The following is a 26,480-nucleotide window of genomic DNA, read 5'->3' as shown; positions in this document are numbered from 1 at the left end:
ATAATCATATATAAATAAGTTTTAAAAAAATATTTAAAGAACATATATAAACATTTTGTTTTGATTTCAATTTATTTTTTTATTTATTTTAAGTTGAATAGGTGAATTCCTATATTAATGATAATAATATAATCTAAATTATTACTACATCTTAATTAATTATTAAAATGAATCTCTCCAATAAAAAGCACTTTTTTTTTCAGCTCTGCACCTAAAATATATGAATTTGGGTTCAATTTAATTGTTTCAAATAATTATTTTTTTAAAAAATAATATTTAATAAATTTAAAATTTTATATTTTTTTATTTGAATATATAATACCGAGAGACATACACAAATGTAGATATATTCATGAATTTATGATAAAAAACCCATAACAAGATTACAATTCATTGTCAAACTACAATGAAAAATGCTTTTGTTGAAAGATTCAAAGTCCAATGGAGTTGGAAAATTAGGTTGATGCTTAAAAAAATGTCCATTATAATGCCAAAGGAAAAGGAAAAGGAAAAATAAGTGATGTCTCTGCTAACAACAAGTACTTAATAAGTAAGTATCATGTACCTTCCTTAAAGGAAAAGAAAATAAAAGGAATAAATAAGAAAAAAGTTTATCCTTGTGCTAAAAAAAATCTAATGAAAAATAAAATAAAAAAAAATCTAATACTTTTCACCTAATGAAAAATACTCAATACATCAAAAGAAGATACTCCCCAAGAAAAAATTTAATATTATTCATGGTAATTAATTTCTTGCATGAAACTAGATTAAAAAAAAAAAAAGAAAAAAAAAAAGAAACAAAGTTGGTCTAAGTGCTCAATTATTTTTTGACCAAGGATCCTATAAGATATTGGATTTTTGGTTAGTGTTTTTTTTTTCCTTTTTAACCAAATGTAATGATGAAAGCTTTTTCACCAAAACTAATGAAGAAGTTAATCTTAAAGTAATGTTAAAAGTGTGGTTCAAAATATCAGTAATTATAATATTTTTTAATTTTAATTTATGATATTTAAAAAAAATGTTACTAAATAAAAAAACAAAGTAAAAAATTGGATAAATAAGAATTGAAAAGGTACAATAGTGAAGGGATGATGTTGTACATGAATAACTTTACCTTCACAACTCGCTTGCTAAATCAGAAACAATGTTCATATACACATAGAATTCATTCTTACATTACATATAAATAATTTTGATATGACAAGAAAGTACACATAAAAACTTGTTCCTTACATTTTATATTGTATTAATTTTTTTCAATAATAGGTATCATTATTTATTTATCTTAAAAATAATAAAATTTCCTACTGATTTGATATTATCAATTACATTAAAGTTAAGAAGTTAAACATGAAATTTTCTTTAGTAAAAAATTAATCAGTTAAAATTAATATTAACCTACTAGTAAGGTATAAGGTAAAATAGTTTTAGGGTCTCAATTACTTATAGTTAGATCAAAATAACATTTTAAAAGTTTATATTTGATATATTGATAAAGTATGTACTTTATATATTATTAATAAATTATGAGTAAATATTTATATTTAAAGTAAATATATAAAAATTAATATTTTTTAAAAATTATTTATTTATAAAATGATATTATTTAATTTATTTTTTAATAAAATATTATCATATAATTTATTAATAATATATCGTATTTTTATATTAATAATATATAAATATAAATTCATAATTTTATTTACCCAAAGTCACGTCACAGGGACTGCAGTAAAAATACTTCTCTCTTTTTTGCCTCAAAACTTTTTGTATATGCACCCAAAAGAAAGAACTTGTAATAGTTGAAACAACAAAGACTTTCAGAGAAGTAGAGAGCTATGTGTTCTATCTTCTTAATCCGGTCTATCCCTAAACGACATAGTCAGTTCTCCATAGCTTCTTTCTAGGTTTTTTTTTTTTTTTTTTTTTTTTTTTTCTCTCTCTTTTTTTGGTAATCATCTCTTGTAGCATGCGACTTCGTTTCTGGAGGCTAGAAAAAAAGTGGGTTTTTTTTTTTTTGCTAACATTTTGGCGACTTTGGTGTTTCTTCTTGCATGCATGAAGTGGGCTTTTAGCATTTTTTGTTTATCTATCCTTCTGGTTTTTTCACTTTGAAATGTTTCCTATGCTTTTCTATTGAATTTGTTTTATTTTTCAAATTTTTTGGAATTTTTTTTTGGCTATGTTCTGGTATATTTCAAGGAGATGATCTTAAATGGGTTGTTTTGTCAACGTCGAGTCTTCCAATACTAGTAATAGCACAAAAGATCTTTATACCTAAACATGATCTTTCTCTAATTCTGTTTTCATTGCTACTATGCAGCTCATTGTCTTTCAATTAATTATTCATCACTGGAAATAAAAAAGTTTTTAATTTGGTAAATGATCAAGTACTTGATGCCGCATGCACAGTAAATCCATCATGCACTAGACTTTAAATAAGGTAGTTCTGTTCAATACAGCCCTTGTATGAGCCAATCTTCTGAGATCGGTCAATACTTGAGTCTTTCATTTGCTATAATTGGTTAGAAACCTTTACATTTACAGTGGGGTCTCTCGAATACTTTTTCATTAACTATACATCAACACAACAAACTTGTTTAATTTGGCTGAATTTTTGTGTAAATTTTTATTATAGTACAATCTGCTTTAATCTCGCTTCAGATTTTTTTGTTCTCTTTATGGAGAAGTGCTGTGATGATGCAGAAGATAAGCGGTAATTTGCAGTACTTGTGGGCTGCCTGAGAAAGGATGCCAAACCAGCTATGATTAGCACTACTAATGATTTTTCAGCATGGAAGGATTTCCCAAAGGGTCTCGGGGTCCTTCTTCTTGATGAAGACAGCAATTCTGCTGCCGAGATAAAATCAAAGCTTGAAGCTATGGACTATATTGGTTAGAAGCCACCCCTTTTTTTTGTGCTTAGTTCTTTTGCCTGAATTAGAAGTCTTTAGTTTCTTTGTATATTCACTTCACATGACTCTTATTTTTCCTTAACTAAGTTGGATCTGCTATTGCTCTATTGCTTTAGATTGGCAGTTTTTGGTTTTTATGGAAGTTTGGATTTGGATTGTAACCTTACATGAAACTTGGAAATTTTGTGGTCATGAGCTTATAAAAGGGAATCAATTTGTTGCACTGTTTGACTCTAATATAAATAGATTTGCCCCTCCACATGGTGAATTAAAGCAACAAAAAGTAATTGTTTCTGCAGTATTGATGTTTTAAAACTCAATTTGATGAAAAAAAGGTGTATTTTTTTTTCTTTTGGAGTGGGGCAGATGGTGTGGGGTGTTTTAGAAAAGGTATGAATATTGAAATCTTTCTTATAGTAGTATATTGACTTTAGTTGTTCTAGATACCCATTCCACTTATGCTCTCTCCCTTTCAATATTTCTTCTGATCTCCTGTTTGCTGTGAACCAGAATTATGAAATAAATTACAAATGCTGCTTGTCAGATAAAACTATTTAAATCATACCATTTAATCTCCAAACAATGTTTAATTTGTATAGTTCCCTTTGCAAAATGGTAATAAAATCTTATGTTCTTACTGTCTTCACAGTGATCTCCTGTATTTTATTTAATGTGGAATTTATTTATATTTCCTGGTATTGGATCTCTTTTTCTCTATTTCTCCCTCTATATGTCTCTCAAAATGTATGATAAAAGTTATTGCGCCTTTTACAGTTTATACCTTCAGCAATGAAGATGAAGCTTTTTCAGCGGTTTCAAGTAGACCTGAAAGCTTCCATGTAGCCATTGTAGAGGTAATAAATGAAATTTGATTTCTACAGCAAGTTTCAATTGAGGGAAAAAACTAATTAAACAGATGAATTTATATAAACTTAATCCTGTGTTGTATTGGTCCTACACATGCAATTTATATTAACAGCATGTTTGATCACAGGTCAGTATGAACAATAACAATGGGAGTTTCAGGTTTCTTGAAGCTGCTAAGGGCTTGCCTACCATTAGTAAGTTTAGAAATTATACCTGCCTGGTTTTGCCATAGATCTTTAATTTATCATACGAAACTCTGTTTAATCACCCTGGAGATAAATTTTTATTGTCATCTGTGTGAGTAAGCATTGTTGGTGGACGTACTGTCTAGTTCCTAATGTTGTTTTCAACCATTTTTGTTTCAGTGACTTCGAACATTCATTGTATCAGCACCATGATGAAGTGCATAGCGGTAAGATTTATTCCAGCCCACCATTCACTGAACAGTTTACATGTATTTTCAGGTGCACATTCGTGCGCGACTTAGTTGTCAATTCAAAATATTCTGGATCTTAATTATTTTAATCTTTTTTTCTCTTACTCTTCGGTCCATAGAGAGAAACATTGGATTTTCCAGTTGAAGTTCAGTGCCTTATGAAACTTTTGAGTTTTGTTATACAAGTCAAATTGACTCAAATCATATCAGTAGAGCCTAAGTTCATTTCCATACATCATAATTGCCAACACATGTTCTGACAACTTGTTTGCAGCTTGGAGCAGTTGAGTTTCTTAGGAAACCACTCTGTGAGGATAAACTAAGGAATATATGGCAGCATGTGGTTCATAAGGTCGGTCTGGATGATGCTTGAATTGCATTTGAAATTTACATGTAAATGGAAATTAAGGTATTATGGTAAGGAAATTCTCATTTTATTAGTCCTTTACAGGCATTCAATGCAAAGGGGAATGACCTTTCTGAATCACTAAAGCCTGTTAAAGAATCTGTGATCTCTATGCTGGATCTACAATTGGAAAATGGAAAATCCAAGAATGAAGACTGGGACAAAACAGAAGATGCAACTATGATTCAAGAAAATGACTGTGAACCATTATTGGAAAGTGGTAAGTACCCAGCTCCTTCAACACCACAACTAGAACAGGGAGGAAGATTGCTAGGCGATGGAGATTGCCAAGATCATACTAACTACTCAACAGAAAAAGAGGGTGGGGAGCTGGATGGAGAATCCAAATCTGTCGAAACTACTGATGAAAATGCAATTGCTGAAGTAACTGCACCAGTTGGCCAACCTCAGGGACGAATGGAAACCTTGCTAAAAGAGGAGGCTGACATAGTTGATGGTACCAAGGGCAAGAATACGTACTTTCATTCCCAGAACAGAGTAAATAGCAAAGATTCTCATGCTGACGCAGAAAAGCAAAGTACAGTTTCTGGTCTCCATAATTCATGTCTGAATAAAGCTAATCGAAAAAAATTGAAGGTAATGCAGCTTATAATCTATTTATTCAGCGATTTTAGGGTCTGCCATCTATTTTATACCCTGTAATCCTTTATTGGCAATATTTACAAGTTTCGAATATATATAGAACTGTACTCAACCTACTTATGGTGACATACCCTTCAACTTGCAGCATATCTTGCACTTTTCCTGCCACTATCTTTTCCCAATGCCAGCATAGAAAACATGTCTTTAGAGCATTTGCTAATCACTAAGCTACCATCACCTGATTCCACAATTCCATAAGAATTGTGTTCAAAATTGAAGTCCCAAGCCATACACCAACCATATCTGGACATTACTTAAAGCTTCTTTATGTGTTTTGATTATTTACTAGCTCCAGATTAATACCACAAAGTTTTGGAAGAAGTATGTCATCCACTTCATGTTGTCTTTTTCTTCTTTACTTCTTTATTATAAGTCCTAAGATCAAATCCTCTGGCCAACTCTTCCTTGTAAACAAGGAAAAAGTTGCAATCTAAGTGGGTTTAATTGGTTATAGATTAGAATCATCTATTGTGATATATTTGCTCCTATGTTTCCAATATTTTTGTTAATGTGTAATTTCCTAACCTTCCCAGTATACTTAGACTTGGAAAAAGAGTTCCTATCACGCCTTTCTTGTTTAATTATCGTTTGAATATTTATGGTTTAAGATCTAGGACAACTTAGCAATTTTTTATATGATTATATCTGGGGGTGTTGGTGACAATAAGTGCCTTTCCTTTTTCCTGTTGGAATTCTCAGGTAGACTGGACACCTGAACTGCATAAGAAATTTGTACAGGTGGTGGACCAACTAGGTATAGATCAAGCCATCCCTTCTCGAATACTAGAGCTGATGAAAGTAGAACACTTGACAAGGCATAACGTAGCAAGTCATCTCCAGGTAACTTGCATGTTTGCCTTTTTGATACTCAATCAGATTCCGTAATTCCAGTGCCTTTCATTCAGTATGTGTTGCGCTACTTGCTCCTTGTTGAAAATTTGGTTCCAGTTACATTTTTGTTTCAAAAGAATGGTTTCCTTTGTTGTTCTAGTTAAGTTTAGTAAACGCAGACGTAAGACAAAGCAATATACATAACATTTAAATTGTTATAAGAGTACCTTCAGGGTTTTGCCCATTCATTTTTCCTTTTCTTCCTCTTGATCTGACCATTGGTGACATAAATTTTCTTCGCTTAGCTGATAATAACCGCCATTTGTTTGTGAAGCAGAAATATCGAATGCATAGGAGACACATTTTGCCCAAGGAGGATGATCGAAGGTGGCCACAAAGGGATCAAACGCAAAGGAGTTATCCACATAAACTGATCATGGCCTTCCAGCCATATCACTCTAATCATGTTATCCCGGTTGGTCCACTTTATCCCATCTGGGGAGCACCTCCGCATCCAGCCAGCATCCAGACGCATGGTTACCCCCCATGGCAACCAACTGAAAGTTGGCACTGGAAGCCCTTTCCAGGGGTTAGTTAAATCATTGTCGACAATTTCATCTTTTAAACTACTTGTCTGACTTCATCAACCGGTATGTTAGTATGCATAGATAGAGCTGTGAAATGCAGCTATTTGAAACCTGATAATTTTTCGTATCAGGTGCAGGCTGATGCATGGGGTTGCCCTGTTATACCCCCACCTCGTGGATATTGCTCTACATTCACACAAGACAATATGCAGAATGCGTGTGGATTGCATTGTTCTAGGACCATGGATAACCGAAGTGGCATGCCTCAAATTTTTGTTGAACATCAGCCGGTAATCTAGTACTGTTCATTACGCCTTTAGTTTCATTCACATAGCAGACGTGGCATGCCTCTTGTCTTACTTTTATTTTCGCTGCCACGTGAAATTCATTGACTGTGTATGATTTGAAATGAAAGAGGAGAGTGAGGGGATGGAGTATGAAAAAATCATTATCCCAGTGATTAACACCAATGGTTTCTGTTTGTTTGAATGCAGGCTGAGGAGGTAATTGACAAAGTTGTGAAAGAAGCAATAAACAAGCCATGGTTACCTTTGCCCTTAGGCCTCAAGCCCCCTTCCACTGATAGTGTGCTAGCTGAGCTCTCTAGACAACGCATAGCCATCATTTCTCCACACGTCAACGGCTCTAATTATTGCTGACGTGGCACGAGATATCACCTGGTCCCACCCTTATGCTTCCAGATTTTCCCAGATATTTGGGTGACTGGTTCGGACCACTCCCATCTTTGCTGCACAATTCGAACTCTCCCATCAAGTCATCAACCCAAAAAATAAAAAGAAATTGAATGTACGCGCCTTGGAGCTCGTGGTTCGAGGCTTTTTTTTGTTCCTGACATCCTGCCACACGAGGACACAAAGAAGAAAAAAGGTCAATCGGATCCAACTATCGCCACACTAAAAAGATCAAGAGCTGTCGCTTTCTTAAGTGACAAAATGGACGGATTAGAAATGACCACGTAAATGTGATTTCAACCATATTTGAGATACGTGGTTTTAAATAGTCTCTAACATAAGACATGGCAGGAGTCGTGACAATTGACATGAGCAATTTGCCTTTAATAGATCAGATATGTTGGGGAACTTTTTTTTTCTCACTTCATTATGTTCCATTATTGGTTTCGATGATGAGAATTTCACTGGACGGTGTGATGGCATGGTCATAAGTTTTTTTTCCCCTGGTGGGTCCTAGTGGAAAATGCTGTGTAATAATGTGGAAATTGGAAAGTAGGAGAAGGATGAATCTGCTCGTCTTTCATCTTCGTGAGTAAAAGTCCGAGAGACGAAAGCCTTAATTTGGATGCTGATCTCTTGGCAAGTTGAGAAATTTATATTGGCGCAAAACAATGTGGTTTACATGTGCCTTTGGATTGAAATGTCAGAAACTTAAAAGAGAGTGTCATATTAAGGGTTAAAATTAGGGATAGTAATTTAACTCGTCTCTTATGAGTTTTGATCTGATTTTATTGGATTGATTTTTTTTTTTTGAAATTTGAGTTTAGGGTTCGAATTTATCTAAAATTCGATCTAATCCGATATTATATAAAAAATTATTTTTTAATTAATTATTTATATATATTTATATAATTATATATTTTAAATATTTATATTTAAAAAATAATATTTTATTAATTTCGGGTCGGATACGGTTTACATAATATCGGGGTTGGATCGAGTTCGGGTATAAAAAAACAAAAAAAATTTTGGGTAGGGTCGGGTTCGAGTTTAATAAAGCATAAAATCGGGTCAGGTTCGGGACGAGTAAAATCCGTTCAGAACCCGATCCGATGCTAATCCTAGTGAAAATAATATATTAATAAATTATTAAATTTTAATTTAAATAAAATTTAAATTTAATTATTTTTTAGTCAAATTTAAGATAATAATTTGATTTATTAAAAGAGTTGAATTAGAATATTTGAATATTTGATTTGATTAATTTATAAAATTTAATTGAATTTTTATTTTTTAAATATATTTTTTATATTTTAATTAAAGAGTTTTACTTTATCTTTATATAAATGTATATCAATTAGAGCTCAATTTGAATATAAATAATTAAGTTTAAAATTGAATATGAGAATTAAACTTATTTTTTATTTAATAAGTAAATTTAATCAAATGAGTTAAGTAATTTAATTTTTATTTTAAATCAAATTTGAATTTAAAAATTAAAATTAAATAAATTTAAATCAAAATTTAAATAATAAATTTTAACTTAAATTTAAATATTTTATTAAATCGATTCGATTCTATTTAAATACAACTCTTATCCCATTACCCGCCGTTCTCTATTTTTATCTTTGTTTTTTTCAAAAGAAAATAGAAAAAGAAAGAGTTAAGGCTTAAAGGTGGAGAAGGATAATGCCCCAAATTGCTTGGGGTTGAAACTATTAAAATTAAAATGGGCTTACAATTATATATTCGTTGAAAAAAGTAATGGTGGGCTCCTTTCTAGGAAGCGCTCACTTCTCACTCTCAGTCTTCAAAGCATTTAGGGGTGTCGGCCAGTTCAATTAATGCGATTTAAAAAAAAAAATAATCGATTAATTAATTTTTATTTTATTAGTAACCGAATCAACCAATAAAATTTTAACTAATCGATTTAATCGAACAATCAAAAATCAATTCGATTTGGTTAGTTCAATTAAATAATCAAATTTTCCATTATTTTTTTCTTATTTTTAATAATTATTTAGCTATAAATTCAATCTAATAAAATTCAAATTCACATATCATTCAAACTAAATCACTAAAAAATTTAATAGATTGAAGTGATTTGTCGGGTTGATCCTGACATACTCAACTTCAAGTTGTTAGTTTTTAAAAAATCAAATTCAAGTTTCAACCTTCTGAGAGAACATGAAAAAAATTGAGGGGAAACATAAAAAAAATCTTTAATTGTATTTAATTTAAGAATATTTCCGAGCTCTAGAAAATCGATAAGATCACTTGATTATCAATTTTACTGCATAATGCCTTTCATCACATGAGAAGGAACAGATAAATAAAGGGCAGAGTTGCATTTGGCTCAGGATTCGTGCCCATCATATGATATCAATGGTCAGCTACTTCATGTCAACTTTAATCCCAATGTTTAATGACTTCATAATTGAAAAAACATTTTGAATCTTAAGCTCAGCTTCAACTCATTGCCAAATCGTATTGTACCAGTCCAATTCTACACACAAATTGGTTATGCATTTGGAAAACATTTGTTCTCTAAAGAAATCAATGAGAGAAATGAGTGGGGAACACATAAAGCTCCTGAAAATTGTGTACTGTATACAAACTAAACAAATAAGAAACAAGACTGCCATCTGAAAATTTGAAGCTGTCATTCCATGGTCATTGTGATCATATTCGGAAGCCAACCAAATCAAGATTTCCACACAACCCAGATTATCATCACATAATGGTGCAACGGCTCCTTTCTTCTGCTGGTTGTGGGGCCACCTGCTGGTACCTGTTTGACTCCGAAGGGTTGTATGTGAACTCAGCCGTATTCAGCCCGTACTAATATACATCCAGTCAAAAACAATATTAGAGCAACAAACTAGGCAAAAGGTTGAGAGAAAAAGGATGAGACGAGGAAAACAATAAGGAGAACAAAATGCTGAAATAGAAGCAAAAGGGAGGTGGTGGTGGGATGGGGGTGGCGGGCTGTCCAATCTGACCATCTAAAACAGTAGTCAAGGTATCTATTATATCAGAGTGCACCACAACAGACAATATAAATATAGTAAAATCTATGCACTTGGGCATTTAAGAATCTGACTGATCAGAGTAACAGTCAGAACATTCACTAGATGTTTGGTTTGTGCCACAGGCAACTAGAAAATAACTTTAGTAGCAAATACATACCAAGAATTGCAAAAATGTTTAGAACTTTACCTAAAGAAATAAGTGTTTTTAAGATGTTCCTTTTTATTTAATATAAGGTAGACAATATCCGCTATAGAAACAACATTCATTTAGTAAATGAAACATTTGATTCAAGATTTTAGAATACAAATTTACATAATAATCCTAAATGCTTGATGTTTAGCAGATTATTTAATTCAACGTCAAGATTCCAAATCTCAGTAAAATCATGGTAGTACGATGTAATAATTGGTCTAAGCAAAACATTACCAGACAGGACAACCGTATGTCTATAGATCAAAGAGAAGGAACTGATGGAACCTAAAGCACCTTTTCTCTCATACGTGTACTCCAAGCATCATTTCTGCTGGGCCGTTGTTCATGGCTACCAGCAACAGATACATCTGTAGCTGGAACTGGTGGTCTGTTGATCAAAGGCTGTCTGATTTGTTGCCTTGGTGCAATGAACTCATCATCACTGTCATAATCAGCAGGTCTATTGGCAGCCCTAACCAGAAGGGCTAAAAAGAAAGTGACAGCCTGCAAGTTCAAGTTGATTTCGAACCAAATCAGTAGTATTAACGCCCACAGAAATTATACCAAACTAGATGTTATTCTAAGAGAGAAATCAGTGTCAGTTTTCAATTAATTAAAGGCTTTTTTTTTTATGCATAAGCAGCATCAAAGCAAAGTGACATTAGTTCAAAGCAGAAAATATCAGAATTTCATCCATTCATTTCTGTGCCATTATCATCCAGCAGAAAACAAAGGCATAAAGCACATCATCATGCATCTAAAGTATTGTGCAATGCAATTTATCAACTGACTTTGGCTTGGTGAATCATAACCCAACAGTTTCTCCAAATGACAGTCTCCTGAGTTATCTAGCACTAAAATAATGTCATATACAGTCAGCTTAAGTGCTTAACCATATTCCAAACTGAATAGAAAGGAACATGCAACATTCCCCATTAATGATAGTTGATGAAGTTTTCAACTTCCCTTAGTACGTTTAAATTGAATGCTTTTCAACTTTTAGCTTTGATTATGGCATTTAAATAAGATCATATCTCTTTTTGTATGCTGGATATATTTGCCACAGATAGACATCCACAGCCAAATCATATCTGATAAGTGAGAATAAGAAGTCCAACACTATTCTGGGCATTGTTATCGCAAAGAATCCTGTCATATTTCCAAAAGCTAAATGAAACTACAAAGAAACAAATTGCAAGTGCCCAGAATTAAAAAAAAAGAAAGTAATTTGCATGTTCTAAATGAGTAGGAGTCAAAGGGGAAATCCTGGTGTTAAAAAGTAACTTCATTTATTTAACCACTCTCAGTCTATCTGATTGCTGCTCAGTTTTTTGCATGTGAATGAACGTGAGTGTGCATGCATATGAAGTAATCTTTTAAGTCCTCAGGATTAAGAGCAAAGTCACATTACACTTACCTCTAAGATAACAATTCCAAGAGCAACCCATTTGACAATACTCCAGTTTTCTTCCAGAAATTGATATATCATATCAAAATCTCCTGTTTTATCTGTAGGAAGTTCCTAAAGAAATTAGCACTAATTAGATAACCAAGCACACTACCTTCAATTGAATAGGAGGGGAGGAAGGGACCAAAAGGTACACAATACTTACATCTTTCCAGCTTTTGTCGAAGAATATGAAAGCTGCACATCCCAGCTCCACCAAGATCAACAAGATCACCAACACTGAATACTATGTTGCCTTAAGGAAACCAATCACCATGAAAGAGAAGAAAATTTATTCGAGAGGAACAGGGACTAAAAAATTACCTTTTTATGAATTACTAGATTATAATGTTGTTATTGTGCTACATGATATCTATGTGACATCATCATTGCCACTTTGAAAAACATCAAACAAGTAATTAGGATACACAAGTCAAGCAGCATAAATTCCGCGTTGCAGCTCCGATACAACCAAAACAAGATATAACAAAGAGAACCACACCTACTCCAATAAATAAATATATAAACCTGCAAAATTAGAAATTGGACAGTTAAAACACAAGAGAACATGCAGAAAATTCATTCATGAATTGTAAGTGGAACAGAAATTGGAGAGTCGAACTCAAATTAACACTCAAATTCCTATTGAAATTCATATATATGTTCAGAAACAAGCATAAATACATCTAAAAATCAGCATAAGATCCTTCAACAATACACATGACCATAAGAAAACAAATGGCTGACATGTCATGAACTAGAAAGCATAATATGTGATAGAAGAAAACACACAAATTACAGCTGCTCAAGCTCAGCTTAGCTGGCCTTGAACTTTGAATCAAGATCAACTCAGTCTCAACCCAAAATTATCAACACATGCTTGAGCTCTTTCTTGCATGAATTATAGAAAATCCAGACAAAAAGAATGGTTAGCATTGCTATCTCACTGCCTTGGAACTGCCCTAGCTTTAAGCTATTGTGGTACAAATGTCAAGACTGGCATGCCTACAAGGAAATACCAAATCACATTCCACTAATTGCCTCCAACCCATTAGGTACCAGTGTATAACAAGTAAAACAACCCCACCAGTGAGCATTATGGGGATCTTGGAAGCAGAATTCATCCAAGCCAGTATGGCTCAAATTCCAGGGCAGTGAGTCAAAGTTATGTTACGGATAGAAATATCCCTAAACTTTGAATCAAGATCAACTCAGTCTCAACCCAAAATTATCAACACATGCTTGAGCTCTTTCTTGGATGAATTATAGAAAACAGATAAAAAGAATGGTCAGCATTGCTACCTCACTGCCTTGGAACTGCCCTAGCTTTAAGCTATTCTGGTACAAATGTCAAGACTAGCATGCCTACTAGGAAATACCAAATCACATTCCACTTATTGCATCGAACCCATTGGGTAACGGTGTATAACAAGTAAAACAACCCCACCAGTAAGCATTATGGGGATCTTGGAAGCAGAATTCATTCAAGCCAGTATGGCTCAAATTCAAAGCCAGTAAGTCAAAGTTACATTACAGATAGAAATTTGGCTAAAGAAAAGTGCAATTTTTCAAATTCTACACAGCCACATTTTGAGTTCAACTGATGCAAGCATGGCTAAACTACTAAAGAAATAAGAAACACAATATCAAATTATAGGCAAATGTTGAGAATTCATACCATGCTTTTGGCAGACTATCAAAAATACTAGACGAAGGAGACACTGACATGAGCATGGGCCGACCGAGCTGTATCAAATTTTGATCACTACCCACAGGTAACAAAAGCATGGCAGCAGCGGCAGATTTTGTATACTCAACAAACAAGTAGATCCCATACCCAACCATTGCCAAACCAACAAGAGTCATCAACAAGTTCAAGAGCTTCAACAAGCATTCTAAGAATCCTCTACAAGCCATCCCCAATAATGATATTTGTTGATCCTTTCTATTACAGTTCTAATGAGTATCTATTTCATCAACTTGTAAATTACCTTCAAAAGAAAAAAGGAAACCCATATTTACAATTTATATCAATAAATGAACCAACAAATGCATGAATATTGGAAAAGGGTATCTGAAAAAATAATAATAACAAACTATTTTACAAATTTTTGCTGATAAAAAAGAAAGAAAAAGATAACTTATTTTATATAAAAAAACAAAAAAAAGAATAATTTTTTTTAAAATTAACAAAAAATTCAAGGTTTTTTCCTGCGCTTTCCTAGGAATCAAAACTGGGTTTTTTGAATTCTTGGTACCATCAAATCCAAAATAATTGCTTAATCAAATCATCTTATTAATGCAATGTAAGCAGAAATAATAGACAAAATTTACACTTAACTTTACAAGTCAAATCAAAACCAATCCAATGCTTTAAAAAAATATAATTTCTAGCTTAGATCGCATTAAAAAGAAATGTACTGAATCAAGCACTTACGATTTTCAAATGAGGGTTTCGATTGCGAGCTTGATTTTAAGTAATAGCAACAAAATAATGATAATAATTTTTTTTTTCTGAGATGATTTTGTGGAAATAGAGAAGGAGAGATTCAGGGGTTGGGAAAAATAAGGACGGTTTTTCGCACTTTTGCTATTTCCACTCCTTTTCTTCCGTTTGATTCCTCTTGCCAAAATGCTATTATAACCCCCTTCGGTTAACGGCGGTGGGGTATTAAAGTCATTCCGTGGTAGTGCCCAAATCAATTCCAAGTTCAAACCCTTAATATTCAAGAATTTTGTGAGAGGAAAGAATACTTGCAAAGGAGTTGTTGAGGAAAAGAAAGTTAAGATTACGTTTCTTTATCTTGGATTTTTTTGGTAGAGAAATTATTAAATACATTAACATTATAATTTTTTAATTTAATAAAAAAAATTAAAATGGTGACATATATTTATTACTATTATTTTTAAAAAATTAATTTAAGAAATATATATTAACATTTTAATTTTAAAATTAAAAATTTTTCCTATCAATGCATCAAATAATTTTTCTTATTTCTAATTTGATAGAAGCATCTAATATTTATGTCATCATTAATCCACTTTCAAAGTGTTAAACCTTAATTAAAATTAAGGTTGTACGAGTTCTTTTTTCCAACATTAGTAGATTAGCATAATTTATTAGAATCTAATTATTATTAGATAGTACATTCAAGAGCAAAAACATTTAAATTCATATTTAATTTAATTAATTCTTATAATTATTTTAAAAGGTGATATTTAATAAATTTTAATTTTATTTTAATTTTAATTTTTTTATTTTTAAATTATGAGATATTTATTTCAATATTTAACTCAATTAATTTATATAATTTTTTTTTTAAAAATAATATTTATTAAGTCTAGTTTTCAGATTTCAACGGATATTGTTTGTTAAAAAAAAATTGAGACATTTATTTTAAAAAAAAAAAAACTATGTATATCTTGATATTTGGAGCAAAGGCCCAAGGGAAAATTTGGCGGGAGAATATATGCTTGAAGGGACAGTAACGGTCGTTCAAGACGCCAACTAACGGTCAAGAAGGTGAAGTTGGCTGATTGATACCAAATCCCAACCTACCCCATTGGATGCTTCGACACATCGCCGTTATCCATTCACCTTTGTTTTTTAGTATTTTTCAAGTAATTTGTAGGGTCGGATGGATCGTTGACGTACGTACAAAATTCATCAATTTGTGTTAAACTATTTATAATTTATTAAAAATGAGAAACAAAAACAATTGTCCACGTGATAGAAACGTGATAGAAACCAGAGAGTGTGAGAATATGGTACTTTTAGGGGTGAGCATAAATCGGATCAAATCGATTTAATTGATTAAAATAATGAAATATGATTATTTTGATTCGGTTTAATTGATTTTCGGTTGTAATCGATTTTAAGATCGATTAAATTAGTTAAATCGATCGGTTATCGATTTTTAAAATTGATAATAGAATTAATCGATCTTATAATAACTAAGGATAAATATGTAAATTCTTTTAAAAAAAATCTAAATTTAACTTACTTTTTTTAATTCACCCACCCACGTCGTTTCCCTTTTCTACTCTTTGGTCCCCTCAATCTGTTGCATCTTACCGTGCCTCTGCTCTTTGTAGTTTGCTCTCCCTCAGTCTCTTGCATCTTTGCCTCCCTCTTACTCTCTTACTTGGTTGCTTGCCTCTTAATCTCTTTCTCCCTTTAATTTGCTGCACAAGATCAGACAGTTGTAGAGATTGATCTGTCCGAGATGCCATCGTAAGTTCTTAAATCCTAATAACCTTTGTTTTTTCTTTTAGCATGACACTATGTCTTTGTTTAGAGCTGTATTCTTCCTATATGTCTAAGCTAAAGCATAAAAGGTGACAACCCAAACCCCAGCCCCAGGGTGTGCCTACAGTAATGAAATGAAGCTTTTTTTTTTTTTTGCTAATGTTTTTCAGTACCTTTAACAGAATGAAATAGAAGCCCCATTTTCTTTCTTGGGCTTTAGCAGAATGTGTAAGGGTGCGGGAGGTTTTATCAGAGATGCTTTGGGGAAATGGTTTGCGATTTTATCTTTCAAGACTACAAGAAAAAGAGTCTTTCTATACTAATTTGTATTAGCTTTCGTTGCTTCCAACTCCTCAGCAGGCTCACTTTGGCTACTCTATTTTAACCAATCTAGCATCATTGTGGCCTATCACTACCACTTCCAGTCTACCCTATTGAGTGTCACCCATCACCACCATTTTCAGTCAATATATTGTTTAGATTGCTCACATTATTAAGAAAACTCTTTTGCAACAACCTCTGATTCAACCCATCTTGAACCTCCAAGCATTAAAGCTGCCATAATTTTCTTCCATCAAAAACTAAAAAAAAACTCTCCTACTACAAAGTGTCGAAACGGGTTTTAATTCAATTTAAAAGAAGAGGCCAGTAAGGGAGATACATAGGAGGGCTCATTCTTGCTTTCTTGGCATCGGGCTTATTGGAGATAGAAGAAGAGAGCTTAAAAGTTGGGATTTGAGATTCTTTGGGTTTGGAATTTTGTAAAAATAAGCGTAGTTTATGGTTGAAAGAAAAGAGTAAAGCTTTTACATTGAAATTGAAGAAGAAATGTTTTGTTCAATGTTAAAAAAATATTGGTATGGCAACATGGTAATGATATGGCTTAAAGTACCCCACATAGAGAAATAAGTTTAAAACACAACTATTCGGGAATAAAGATTTTAAAGAAATCTATTGTCAGAGATCTAGCACTTTTAAGTTTTAACTTCCTTACTAGATCTAGCAACAATTAATCTAAATTATGCTAGATACTTAAATTAAAAGCTAAAATAATTTAGCCTAAACTATGCTAGACACTTACATTGTTTGTTGATAAAATAAGCAACTAATATATAGTTTGATCAACAAACTATTTTATTATTTGAATATCCAATGTGTTCAATAATAGTGTGACTATTACTTTATTATTTTTTCATTATTTGAATATAATTTTATTTTTATTTATTATTTTAATATAATTTAATTATTTATTTTTTATTGTTTGGATGTAATTTGATCACTTGTTTTTTTTTTTTTTTGAAGATGTCAAATGAAGTTAATGATATGATTTTAGATTCTACACCTAATTAAACACAATTGGCCTTTCAACTTCTTGCATATGATGATGTAACAAAAAGTGAAACTGTAAATTTCAAAGTAATGAGACAAGCATCTAAGCCATGGTCAGAGGTATGGGACCACTTTACTAAATTTGTTAATGAGAAAGGTAATGATAAAGCTAGGTGTAATTATTGTGACAGAAAATTTTTTGCTGATCCTAAAAAGAATGGAACTAAGGCTTTAAAGAATCACATGGATTCTTATAAAAAGCTTCCTCGTGTTAGAGGGGATAATGGTACTCAAATAGAATTGGTGTGGCCGTCAAGAGGAGTGGAATCTTTAGGCACTTGGAAATTTAATCAAGATGCTGTTAGAAAAGCTGTAGCTAAAATGATCATTCTAAATGAGTTGCCATTTAGATTTGTGGAGTCGGAAGGATTTAGGCATTACATGTTAGTTGCATGTCCTAGATTTCGTGTACCATCATGATGGACAGTTGCTAGGGATTGTTATCAGCTTTATATTGATGAAAAGACTCATTTGAAGTAATTCATGAAATCATTTTTCACAAGAGTATCTCTTACCACTAACACATAGATCTCATTACAAAGGGTTAATTATATGTGTCTTACGGCTCACTTCATAGACAAAGATTGAAAACTAAACCAAAAAATATTAAATTTTTATCCCATTTCTAGTCACAAAGGTGAAGTTATTGGTAAGACGGTTGAAAAATATTTGCGTGATTGAGGGATTGATAAGATTTTTACTGTTACAGTTGATAATGCTAGTTATAATGATGTTGTAATTACATATTTGAAGAAAAAATTAACAATGCTGGAACTAGTATTTTGGGAGATAAATATCTTCATTTGAGATGCATTGCACATATTGGTAATCTTATTATTTGTGATGGATTAAAGGAAATGAATGAAACAATTACTCGTGTTAGAGAAGCAATAAGATATGTGAGACAATCACCTTCCAAGTTAGCTAAGTTTAAAGAGTGTGTTGTGAATGAACATATTCAAAGTAAAAGTTTATTGTGTTTGGATGTTAGCACTAGATGAAATTCTACTTATTTGATGTTGGATGCAGCTCAAAAGTTTGAAAGGGCATTTGATGCATTTGGTGATGTTGATTCTTATTATAAATGTGAGCTTTTGATGGGAGATGGGGTACCCGATCAAAATGATTGGACAATTATTAGAAAGTTTTACCTTTTCTTACAACAATTTTATGATCTCACCGTGAAAGTTTCAGGTACTTCTTACGTCACATCTAATACTTTTTTTTATTATATATGTGATATTTATTTCACTTTGTGAGAATAGCAATTAAATCCTGATGTTGAGTTGAATGCAATGGCAAAGAGAATGAAGGATAAATATGATAAGTATCTAAAAAATATAGAGAAGATGAATATGTTGGTTTATATTGCTTCTCTCTTTAATCCTTCAAAAAAGTTTCCTTTGGTTGAATATTGCTTCATGAAAATGTATTCTTCTGATGAAGCTTAATTGATGATTAAAAAAGTACAACAAGCAATAAAAGACTTGTTTAATGAATACAAAAGAATGTTAGAACCTCAATCTGAGCAAGTTGGTGAAAGCAGTCAAGTGAACCAAATGTCACAACCCACCGATGATGAAAGTGGAAATGGAATGACAAAAAAAAAGGAAAGCTTTAAGTCCAAGTACAAGAGATATATGATTGAACATGGTAAAGATGAACATAAATCAAAATTGGCTAAATATTTGAGTGAAGAGCCTGATGATGATGATAGTGAGGACTTTGATGTTTTAACTTGATGGAAACTTAATAGCCATAGATTTCTTATCATTTTCCATCTAGCTTATGATGTATTAATAATTTCTATATCCACAGTTGCTTTCGAATCTGCTTTTAGCACTGGTGGTCGTGTGCTTAATGCATATAAGAGCTCTTTAACTCTTAAAATTATGCAAGCCCTTATTTGTGCTCAAGATTGGTTAAGTAGATCTTCTAATCTTGATTTATTTCAACCTGAAGATGATTTGATACAGCTTGACAAAATGGATTTAGGTAATATTTTATTTATACCATCATTTATTTTTTAAGGATTATTATTTTTTATTTTTTTATTTGTTTAAAGCTTACTTTTGTTATTTTTTGTTTATATATTTTTAGATTTGTCAAAAATTACCTTAGATCTAGTAATTGATTAAAAAAATGTGCATGAACTTTTTGAGGTAATTTCATTATTAATTTCTATGAATATTTACATTTAAAAAATATTTATTGTATTTTTTGACAACTAATTAAGGTTTTAATCTCTTTAACATTTTAAGAAAAAATGAAAGATGTGCACCAAAGTTATGGGGTTCATGTATGAAGAATGCTGTTAGAACTTGGAATGTCCTTTAATTAGCTTGTTTTATGTTTTTTTATGAACTTTTATATCCATTTGCCAACTCAGAGTGTTCTTAGTTTGTTTTATGTTTTGTATGAGCTGTTAGCTTAATTTGTCAATTTAAAATATCTTTTTATGTTTTGCCCCAAAATTATGAGAAGCATATTTGCTTGATTTGCTTTTTTAAGTTGGCCTGTTGACCCTTGAAAACTTGTTTATATGTTGAAATGATAATTATTATGTATTGATGGCTTTATTAGTTATATGATATACGTTAGAATAATACTTTTTAAAACTTATTGTTTAATTTATTTTGATTAAATAAGTTTAGATGAGTATTTATTTTTCTTTTTTCTTGTAAAATATTGTAAAAATTTATCCTTGAATAATATGTAAGAACCCGTAGGTTTCATCGATCCTTTGGTCTTAATCAATGCTAGCTATGATCGACCAATATTCCAGTTTTGGAACCAATGGTAATTAGCAGGATGAAGTGAGTGGAAGTAGTTGAAGGAGCCCAAAAGAGTAGTCAACGAACGTCGTATCATTTTAGCATGTCAACGAAATTGATTTCTTAACACAAGTACTAACAAATAACAATAGCAGTACGTAGTTGGTTTGAAAAATCATTTGCTCCAACTTGTGTGTTAGTCTTTAGATTTTATCCTTCACAAAAAAAAAAAAAAACCTGTTAGGGAAGAGAAACTCTAATGATTTTTCAAAGCGTTGTGATCAACAAAGGCATCATACACTGGCGGAGCGACGTTTAAACCAGAGGGGGCAATGCCGACCCTCCCCCCATAGATTTTTAAAACCCTCTATTACATATTCATATAATATATATAATTCATAAGAGTTTTTTTTTTTTAAATTAAAAATGGTCTCCCTAAAAAATAAAAAAATTGTTTTTAGTGATAATAAATGTCTAAAATTTTGAGATTTCATGTTTAAATTTTATAATATGTGAATTTGTTTTAATTTTATGTTAAATTTGTCTGATTTTGTTCTAATTTGTTGATTAGTTTATTTGTTTAATTATTCAATTATGTAATACTAAATTATAATTGTAATTTATACTTGTAATTTAAAAAAAAAAAACTTTTAAGACAGAAAAAATCAATATTTAAATTCTAATTAATTTATAAAAAGTATTAATATTTATAGTTTAGTTCTCATTAAAAATTTTAAAAATAAATGTGTTTGTTAAATATGATTCACATTAAAAAGTCAAAATTATTTAAAAAAGTTTAACAAAAATAAAAAATAAAAAATGTGAGATTAATAGAACAGAAAGAGACACATTTTATTTTCCAAAAAACTGAATTCCACACTAAATCTTACTCCTTAAAAGCTTGAACCATCACTAAGTCTTATTCCTTAAAAACTTAAACTTAAAGCCAAATCCGTATAGTTATTACAAAAGAAGGTGCATTCTTATTTTCTTACATACCCAATTATAATGACGATGCAAAGAGCGATTATAACTTCTTTTATGATAAAATCACTACATCTTATCTTCCGCTTTTGAAATCATTAATAGTAAATTATAAATTCTTTTTAATTTTAAATCTAAAAAAATTATAAATATTTATTGAGAGAAAAATCTTAATTTTGTTATCTATATTGTAAGAAAATTTGTTAAGACTTTTCAATTTAATTTAATTTTTTTATAAAAGATCATCCTGCACAATTTTAACTAAAATTTTTTTAATTTTTTCCATTTTAAATAGTTATATATATTTTTATTTCAATACTTAAAATTTTTTATATCTTGTTTATGATTACATTATAAAATAAAATGCCATATTTTACTTAAAATTTTTGTAACTTAAAATGATAACATATTGTATGCCAGGTAAAAAATTTCAAATTATAATTGTTATTTAGTTTAATCCTCTTAATGAAATCCTGAATTCACCAGTGGCATCATACTAATTTGAACCAGAAGTAAGTCGAATCATGGCAATTTTTTCAGTGAAAAACTGATAAGTATTTGGTTTAAGTTTTCTGGATATGGTTGTTAATTGTCTTCAATTGGCACACCAAGTTCTCTTTCTTCTGAGGTGGCATATCCGTAGTGTTCTTTTCTTCAATTTATACAATTTTGATGAGATCGAGTTAATGGCTTTAATTCTGTGCCACAGCTTTATAAAGAACCGCGTAACAGGCATGTCTTTGATGGACGAAAAAAAAGGGTAATAGACTTTCCCCCGACCCACAAGTATGAAATTAATTCTGATAGATATGTTGGAGAGATCCCTAAAGATGGGGAGAAGAAGAGATCCTGTAAAAGTTAGGTTTCTGGAAACCCAACATCGGGCACAATATCAACTGATTATTTATAAAGTTACACACTATTCAATTGCTTATGATGTTTATTCTTCCTTCCCTTGATAGGTGTGATTGTAAAATCTAAAAAAGGCATAAAACATATTTGTTGTAATCGAGCAGAAATAAAGCTCTTAGCTTTGTTAGACTAAAAACCTCCAATCAATCACACCAACAGAAACAAAATCAAACAATAAATCAAACACAAAAGAAACAATAATTTAACGTTATTCGATCCAATTAACCTACATCCACGGATGAGAAATAAGATCCACTAGTTGTAAAGAATTACAAACATACATCAAATCATCAACCTCACTCAACAATCAATACTCATAAGACACTCTCAATCTCTTCTAGTGCTATGAAGTATTTTCAACCCAAACAAGCACAAACTCAAACCCTTATGCATTGCTTTCAATATAACCAAACACATACCCATATACTTTCATATACTTTCATACATCATACCTATGTGGACCCTCTCAATCTCCTCTAATCCACTCACAAACAAACATATACACCTATAAGACATAAAGCTCTAGTCCATTCACAAACAAACATACACATCCATAAGACGTAGAGTCCCAATACTCCTATGAAGTGTTTATCCTACAAAATCCTACAACTCTCTTATATCTTTTTCTCATACCTAACCCTATAGAGATTTTACATATTTATAACCATATAAATTTGCCTATTAAAAATCCTTCTCCTCTTAGAATTTTTCTTTTATAAGTTAAACTTGCCTATTAAAAATCTATTTTCTTTTAGAATTATTCTCTTGCAAGTCAAACTTACCTATTAAAAATCATCTTTCTCTTAAAATTCTTCTTTTACAAGTTTTTTTATCCATTAAGTAATATCTGACAAATCTCAAACCAATCTCTAATAAATCTTAAACAAATCTCTTATGAGATTTGAGTCATTATTCCTAACAATCTTCACTTTAACTCAAATTTCATCAATCATCTGTCTTCATGCTAAACATGCTTGACTTCACATGCAATAAAAGTTTCACAATCATCTTCTCTTCTCTTGTATCTTCACACTTCATACAAACAAATCTTCAATCTTCAAAACTTAAACTCGAACTCTTCTCTTGAATTGAGCTCTTCTGGACTTGCTTATTCTCATGTCTCAAACCATGTACTTTCTACATTTTAAATCTTTCAACTTTTCCACCTCTCGAATCTTCGACTTTTTTTACATCTTGAATCTTCGACTCTTTTTACATCTTGAATCTTCAACTCTTCTCACATTTCAAACCTTCAACTCTGATACCACATATTAGGGAACACCATAGCTCTAATATCATTTGTTAAACTAAAAGCTTCCAATTCAATAACATCAACGGAAGCGAAATCAAACAAACAAGAGATAACAATTTAACGTGATTCGATCCAATTAACCTACGTCTACGAATGAAAAATAAGATTCACTAGTTACAAAAATTACAAACATACATCAAATCATCAACCTCATTAATAATCAATACTCTTTAAGACATTCCCAATCTCCTCTAATCCTATGAAATATTCTCAACTCAAACAAATACAAACTCAAACCCAAACTCTTGTGCATCATTTTAACATAACCAAACACATATCTATATGCTCCCATACATCATACCAGGGTGGATCATTTCAGTCTCCTTTAATCCACTCACAAACAAACATACACACCCATAAAACATAAAACTCCAATACTCTTATGAAGTGTTTATCTCACAAAATCGTATCTCTCTTATATCTTTTTCTAATACCTAATCCTGTAAAAATTTCACATATTTATAATCATACAAACTTACCAATTAAAAATTTTTCTCTTCTTAAAATTTTTTTCTTATAAGTTAAACTTGTCCATTAATAATCTCTCTTCTTTTAAAATTCTTCTATTATAAGTCAAACTTGACTATTAAAAATTCATTTCCTTTTAAAATTATTCTCTTGAAAATTAAACTTACCTATTAAAAATCTTTTTTTTCTTAGAATTATTCTTTTGCAAATTTTTTCGTCCATCAAATAATATCTGATAAATTTCAAACAAATCTCTTATGAGATTTGAATTATTATTCCCAACAAGCTCATCCACCTATGAGTTCAATGTTTTTAGTCCAAGTTGAGTTTTCGACCATCAAAAGTTGCAAAGGGCTCTCATTGTTAGCACAACAACAGTCTATCCTGAGATTTTCTTTAATGAAAATGGAGAGTTAGAACTTTAGCAGAAAACAGGTAATCAACCTTAACAATTGACTGTCCTCTCTGTGCTAAAATTCTGAACAAAGTTGCAGCCAATGTGTTACGATGAAAAAGCATACACCAGGAGTTTAGATCCATTGTTGGATGAGTCTTGTTATAAACCTGAATATATGTCTAAATACATGGATTATTCCAGATGCAGGATTTACCAAATAACTCAATGAGATGAAAGAAATGTGTCTTCTTCTGGAAATGGGTTACAAGACACCATATCAGGATATCAATATTGTGGCATACAACAAATATGCAAGCTTAATTTGCAATCAAGAGATAACAGTAGTATCAAGTAATTTGTGAATGTATGAGTCAGACCATGTGGTGTGCATCTAACAACAGCTTTAAAACTTGACTTTATGGTGGTGTGAATGTATAGAGACTAACATTCTTTTCTTTTTTTTTCCCTTAAGCTAGAGGAACAGTGATGCTTTTTGAGTATAGGTTCTATTCCTTGATCATGCCTTAATCTCCATCTGTATATTATTACTGTCTAGTTGCTTTAAGTTTTTATTTCTACCTCTTTCAAAAGGGTGAGCTCTTTCATAATGGCTCAATGCACAATTCAAGTTCCAGCATATCTGGCGAAAATTTTGGAAGCATTCAATTTACAGGGACTTGTTTCATATACTGAATGAGAAATCTGAAACAACTCAAATTGAAAACACCAAAGCACAACATAATGATTAAAAAGGAAAGCATTCACGACGATTATAAAATGTTTAACTAAAAACATTAATGCAAGAAAAGGGCATCAGGTCTCCATGGTGATAGCATCAGCAAACGATTATCAGACGCAAATTACCCATTAAAAATGGAAATTCATCAGTTGCCCTAAAAGATTAGTTGAATTGATGATTTAGCACAGAGAAAAGGTTCTATCAATAGCTAATGCAGTTCAATCATTACTTAGAAAATGATGGAACGAACTCAAATCTTAGCCCAACCCCAAATGCCTTTACCACTATGCTATGATAGTACCTAAGACATGATTAATAACTTAAAAGGAATCAGAGAGCAAAGCATAAGATCGGGGTTCAATTGCTAAAAAAATTATGCTTCCGAATACACTGAAAAAGTGGGCATCAGGTCTCCAAGGTGAATTAGCATCAAGGAAAGACTGATTCAGACGCAAATTACCCATTAAAAATGAGATTCATCACATGCCCAGAGCAGAATTAAGTAAAACAAGTCCAAAGCATAAATTTTTATCTAGCAAATCCAGAAAATAGGGAGGAATAAAAACTGATCAGAACCTGTCAGAACTTCATTGTAACATCAAACTGTTAGATCAGTGGATTGACAGACCATTGAATTTCTATCATCACATCAATTTTACTTCTCCCCATTTTTTTCTTATATATATTAAAAAAAAAAGAAAATCCCATTTAAAATAATTCAAAAATGCTAAAACAAAAATAGAAAAAGGGTAAGCTCAGAACTTCCTAGAGGGATTGTGTTACCGTCACGGGAGACTCCTCTGGTACACGATAATGTTCATCACGGCAATTACTTTTGCGACACAAAAGAAAAACATTTCTTCGTCGAGAAAAATTTCGAGAGACGGCGTTATATCGTTGACGAAAAGTGGATGAAGCCGCGCAGCGAAAAGAGTATTTATAGCTGCAGATAGAAACCCTAGCAGCCCTTTAAAAAATGCGGCAAATAAGAAATTTCAATTAGTTTTATAAAAAAATAATAATAATAAAAAATAACTTATGGCTTTTAGGGTTCCTAATCCGTTACATTTGACACATAAGATTAGTTGAATACTAATTATTCATCACATATTTATTTTGTATTTAAATAAAATAATTATATTATTGAAAAGATTAGATATATTATGTTAATAGAATAATTTTATTTT

At 31.3% G+C, this 26,480-nt stretch overlaps 2 protein-coding genes and 4 non-coding genes across 14 annotated transcripts; 1 reads left to right on the top strand and 5 right to left on the bottom strand.

The window, feature by feature from the left end:
* Nucleotides 1-1,728: 1,728 nt before the first annotated feature.
* On the top strand, nucleotides 1,729-8,029 carry LOC111304892 (two-component response regulator-like APRR2). Of its 8 annotated transcripts, none has more exons than XM_022901924.2 (11): nucleotides 1,729-2,001; nucleotides 2,707-2,895; nucleotides 3,690-3,769; nucleotides 3,910-3,976; nucleotides 4,148-4,194; nucleotides 4,493-4,570; nucleotides 4,670-5,221; nucleotides 5,987-6,127; nucleotides 6,456-6,707; nucleotides 6,837-6,995; nucleotides 7,200-8,029. In XM_022901924.2, exons 2-11 carry the CDS (start codon nucleotides 2,766-2,768, stop codon nucleotides 7,362-7,364), a joined length of 1,671 nt encoding a protein of 556 aa, XP_022757659.1. In that variant the 5' UTR covers nucleotides 1,729-2,001; nucleotides 2,707-2,765; the 3' UTR covers nucleotides 7,365-8,029. The 8 variants fall into 8 exon arrangements, with proteins under 8 accessions (XP_022757659.1, XP_089621471.1, XP_089621474.1 ...); XM_089765345.1 differs by having other exon boundaries at nucleotides 1,772-1,881; XM_089765348.1 differs by having other exon boundaries at nucleotides 1,778-2,001; nucleotides 6,843-6,995; nucleotides 7,200-7,819.
* Nucleotides 8,030-9,834: 1,805 nt separating this feature from the next.
* On the bottom strand, nucleotides 9,835-26,370 carry LOC111315097 (tobamovirus multiplication protein 2A-like). Of its 2 annotated transcripts, none has more exons than XM_089765344.1 (7): nucleotides 26,077-26,370; nucleotides 13,748-14,060; nucleotides 12,498-12,597; nucleotides 12,236-12,316; nucleotides 12,040-12,144; nucleotides 10,917-11,126; nucleotides 9,835-10,238 (listed from the first exon to the last, which is right to left on the bottom strand). In XM_089765344.1, the coding sequence occupies exons 2-7, from the start codon at nucleotides 13,984-13,986 to the stop codon at nucleotides 10,131-10,133; spliced, it is 843 nt and encodes a 280-aa protein (XP_089621470.1). In that variant the 5' UTR covers nucleotides 13,987-14,060; nucleotides 26,077-26,370; the 3' UTR covers nucleotides 9,835-10,130. The 2 variants fall into 2 exon arrangements, with proteins under 2 accessions (XP_089621470.1, XP_022772443.1); XM_022916708.2 differs by lacking the exon at nucleotides 26,077-26,370 and adding an exon at nucleotides 14,507-14,838.
* On the bottom strand, nucleotides 25,360-25,451 carry LOC149516699 (small nucleolar RNA Z101). Its single transcript, XR_016345431.1, has one exon. It is a non-coding gene; the product is annotated as a small nucleolar RNA Z101 (small nucleolar RNA).
* Nucleotides 25,691-25,785, bottom strand: LOC149516698 (small nucleolar RNA Z101). The gene has a single exon (XR_016345430.1). It is a non-coding gene; the product is annotated as a small nucleolar RNA Z101 (small nucleolar RNA).
* Nucleotides 25,859-25,946, bottom strand: LOC149516697 (small nucleolar RNA snoR14). The gene has a single exon (XR_016345433.1). It is a non-coding gene; the product is annotated as a small nucleolar RNA snoR14 (small nucleolar RNA).
* On the bottom strand, nucleotides 26,045-26,122 carry LOC149516696 (small nucleolar RNA U61). Its single transcript, XR_016345408.1, has one exon. It is a non-coding gene; the product is annotated as a small nucleolar RNA U61 (small nucleolar RNA).
* Nucleotides 26,371-26,480: the final 110 nt, after the last annotated feature.

The sequence above is a fragment of the Durio zibethinus genome, chromosome 9 (assembly GCF_047325235.1).
Source record: "Durio zibethinus cultivar Kanyao isolate XHJ-2024 chromosome 9, ASM4732523v1, whole genome shotgun sequence".
NCBI classification, from domain to species: Eukaryota; Viridiplantae; Streptophyta; class Magnoliopsida; order Malvales; family Malvaceae; genus Durio; species Durio zibethinus.
Note: the sequence above shows the minus strand (reverse complement) of the source record. Positions and strands in the feature narration are given on the sequence as shown.